We start from the raw sequence: 3,878 nt of genomic DNA, 5'->3' as shown, positions 1-3,878 counted from the left end.
CCCCCCCCCCCCCCGTGCAGTAACACAAAGACTCTTTCATGGTTTACGGGTCAGCGTGCCTCTGTTGGACGGTCCCATGATTCTGTGATTCCCATGAGTCTATATGACGTCACTTATTATCATAATTATAATTATGAGGATGTTCAGCAGCAGTTTGTGGATGAAGAACATCGACCGCTCCCGTCGTCACTGCAGCTTTTTCCTCCATCAGTGATGATGATGAAGGTTTTGTAGTTTTATGGCGTGCTGCAGTAACTAGTTGGTAACCATGGAGACGATAGACTGATCAGACGTGTTGGTGTCTGTGAACATGTTGGTCAGTAAATCACAACAAACACCACAGACACAGAGAGTGTGAGGTCACTCAGAAACACTGTAGATTTTTATATTATAGAGTCGGACTGCAGCTGACGATCATTTTCATTATTGATTAATCTGCCAATTATTGTTTTTAATTAACTGTTTTTAATTCACAACCAAACAGCCGTGGCTGCAGTTAAAGGACGAGTTCACAGTTTTCAAATCACACTGTGACGAGGAGACTGGTTTTCTTACTGTGATGTTATGTGATGACATCACTGTGATGTCAGAGTACGTGATGGGAGATCAGAGTTACACTGGACGTCTTCTCACGTTTGGGTTCAGTACAAACTTCCCTCTTTGAGTTTTAATCTCAGCAAGTTTAATACTCTGCACTGCGTCTCCACCTCCATCATCAGAAACATGTTAATGAGGCGTCTCCTGCCCACCAGGTGAGTCACCTGTCCCGCCCCCTCCTGCAGGTTTCTGGCGGGCTGCTGAACGAGGTCGGCGGGATGAGCGGGGCCGCTCTGGGCATCGAGATCGTGGTGGTATTCTTCCTGGCGCTCTTCCTGCTGCACAGATATGGAGACTTCAGGAAGCAGCAGCGCATGGTGCTGTTCGGCACGCTGCTGGCCTGGTACCTGTGCTTCCTCATCGTCTTCATCTTACCTCTGGACGTCAGCACGGTCAGTCCTGAGCCGAGCTCTGTCCCCCACGTCCTCACGTCTGTCCAGCCCAGACTGTGACTGTGTTTGTTCTCTCCTTACAGACCATCTACAAACAGTGTAAGATAGACCATGAGAAGCACAAGTCTCCTCCCACCGCCGGCCCGATACCGTCCAATCACACCACGGCAAACACATCTGCCACACCCACCCAGAGGTCAGTACAGAGTCACGTGTTCATTATATTCTCACAGATCTGAGTCAACGTTTACATGAAGGTCCTGACAGTCTCTGTGTCTCAGTCTGTGTCTGTGTCTGTGTCTCAGTCTGTGTCTCAGTCTGTGTCTCAGTCTGTGTCTCAGTCTCTGTCTGTGTCTGTGTCTCAGTCTGTGTCTCAGTCTGTGTCTCAGTCTGTGTCTCAGTCTCTGTCTCAGTCTCTGTCTGTGTCTGTGTCTCAGTCTGTGTCTCAGTCTGTGTCTCAGTCTGTGTCTCAGTCTGTGTCTCTGTCTGTGTCTCAGTCTGTGTCTCTGTCTGTGTCTCTGTCTGTGTCTCAGTCTGTGTCTCAGTGTCTCAGTTTTGTCCCTGTGTCTCTGCTGACCCCCCCCTGTCCTCTTGTGTCCCTCAGCCCCCCTCAGCCGTGCTACAGGCCGTGGAGCTACATCCCTGACGGCATCATGCCTGTGTTCTGGAGGGTGGTGTACTGGACGTCTCAGTGTCTCACCTGGTCAGTGAGTCTGCTGCTCCATCTGTCATCATGATGCAGGTGTGTCCCAGTGAGTCTCTGTGTCCTCAGTGCGTCTCTGTGTCATCAGGCTGCTGCTGCCCTTCATGCAGTCGTACGCTCGCTCCGGAGGATTCTCCATCACGGGGAAGATTAAAACCGCCCTGATAGAAAACGCCATTTATTACGGGACCTACCTGCTCATCTTCGGCTCCCTGCTCATCTACGTGGCCGTCCATCCTGAGTGGCACCTGTCCTGGTGAGTGGACGCACTGCTGTCCTCCTGGTATCTGGGCTCATTCTGCTCCTTTTGAATCACCTGGTTCCCTGAGGGGGCGGAGCCTTTCACAGCCAATAACTTCATCTTACTTTAGTTTAACCTAAAAACAAAAACGAACCTAAAAACAAACAAAAGAACCTAAACACAAATAAAAGAACCTAGAAACAAATAATAAAAAAAACCTAAAACAAAATAACTGAGAAAAAATACAATAACCTAAAAACAAAATAACATAAAAACAAATAAAAGAACTTAAACACAAAATAACGTAAAAATAAAATAAAAAACCTAAGAACTAATTAAAAATCTAAAAACAAATGAAATAACCCAAAAGCAAATAAAAGAACCTAAAAACAAAACATAAAAACAAATAAAATAACAAACACAAAATAACCTTAATAGCAAATAAATAAATTAAAAAAAACACAAAAGAACCTAAAAATAAATGAAATAACATAAAAACAAATAAAAGAACTTAAACAAAAACAAATATAACATACAACAAATAAAAGAACCTAAAAACAAATTAAAAAAAATCCCTAAATAGGAAAGAATAGAGTAAGGACAATGAAGCTCCTCCCAGTCCCTGTGTGACAGGTGTGTGGTTTGTCCTCCTGCTCTGATTCAGGTACGAGCTCCAGACCATTGGCATCACGGCGGCGAACACCTGGGGCCTCTTCCTGCTGGTGCTGTTGCTAGGTTACGGCCTGGTGGAGATCCCTCGCTCCTACTGGAACGCCTCGCGACACGGACACCTGCTCATCAAGACTTACTTCAAGGCGTCCAAGCTGATGACGGAGAAGGCGGACGCAGAGGAGAACCTGGAGGACGTCATGGAGGTGAGCGGCAGGCAGGAAGTGACTGTGACGGACAGGGGTCAGAGGTCGATCAGTGTCTTAATGTGACGTCTGTTCTGCTGCAGGAGGTGAGAAAGGTCAGCGAGTCCATCAAGTACAACCATCCGCTGAGGAAGTACATCGACACCATCCTCAGGAAGGTAAGTGGAGCACTCAGCCTCACGGTTCATTGATCAGATATTAGTGATCAGACTGATTGATCCCACTTCTCCCCTCAGTGCCCTCTGGACTACCAGGAGAAGATGGGCAGGAACATGGACGACTACGAGGACTTTGATGACAAACAGAACACGTATCCCAGTGAGAAGAGCCTGGTGAAGCTCCACAAACAGGTGAGAGGGAGACACCTGAGGTCACAGGTCAACAGGAAGAGGGAGCAGATTAAAACATGTGCGGCTCACCTGCAAGATTTTTATCTCGTTAGATTAAAAAAACTTACACTGAGATCCTGAGATCAAAAAACTACAATAAAGATATTATATGTTAATATTTAACACATTTCACTGAACTGATTTTTTTATTCAACATCAGTCCTGATCTTAACGACCAAATATTCAGTCATTTTCAGGATTTTAACCCTTTAAATCCCGTTTTTACATGATATGTGGGTAAAAACACACGTCTCTCTGTGTCTGTTTCTCTGTCCTCACCTCCAGTGATGAAGAAACTCAGCTCAGTGACATCTGGTGGTTTCTAAAGCTCATACTGGAGCCTCTGATTTTATTACTGCTGTGTGCAATAAAAACCCAAGAAGCCACTGTCTTATTTTCTAAATCTATAAAACAGGTGTCAGAAATTATTCTGCAATAATCCACATTAAAATAACTCATTAAGTGAGTAAAAGCCACAAAACATTTGTGTTGACATGAAATTCAAAGTTTTTTGTTGCAGCTGAGACACAGTGTCTCTTACATTACTGAAGTTATTAGTTCGAAATACACAGCGAAATGAATTAAATATAGCAGGTATAACACTCAGTGAAACTCTGTGTGTGTGTGTGTGTGTGTGTGTGTGTGTGTGTGTGTGTGTGTGTGTGTGTGTGTGTGTGTGTG

At 45.1% G+C, this 3,878-nt stretch overlaps 1 protein-coding gene across 1 annotated transcript in view; it reads left to right on the top strand.

Annotated features, from left to right (window-relative positions):
- The window catches only part of LOC111649796 (G protein-coupled receptor-associated protein LMBRD2B-like), a 12,297-nt gene that overhangs the window by 2,083 nt on the left and 6,336 nt on the right, over positions 1–3,878 (top strand). The window contains exons 3-9 of the mRNA XM_087172084.1: positions 783–989; positions 1,073–1,185; positions 1,594–1,692; positions 1,781–1,948; positions 2,598–2,808; positions 2,892–2,966; positions 3,045–3,263. Of these exons, the coding sequence (XP_087028210.1) occupies positions 816–989; positions 1,073–1,185; positions 1,594–1,692; positions 1,781–1,948; positions 2,598–2,808; positions 2,892–2,966; positions 3,045–3,263 (1,059 nt within the window). The 5' untranslated portion in view covers positions 783–815. The remainder of the gene's footprint in view (positions 1–782; positions 990–1,072; positions 1,186–1,593; positions 1,693–1,780; positions 1,949–2,597; positions 2,809–2,891; positions 2,967–3,044; positions 3,264–3,878) is intronic.

Source organism: Seriola lalandi, unplaced genomic scaffold (genome assembly GCF_002814215.2).
Source record: "Seriola lalandi dorsalis isolate HSWRI2012SDOR001 ecotype SW California unplaced genomic scaffold, Sedor1 jcf7180002051997, whole genome shotgun sequence".
Taxonomy (NCBI): domain Eukaryota; kingdom Metazoa; phylum Chordata; class Actinopteri; order Carangiformes; family Carangidae; genus Seriola; species Seriola lalandi.
This window is presented reverse-complemented; position numbering and strand designations above follow the sequence as displayed.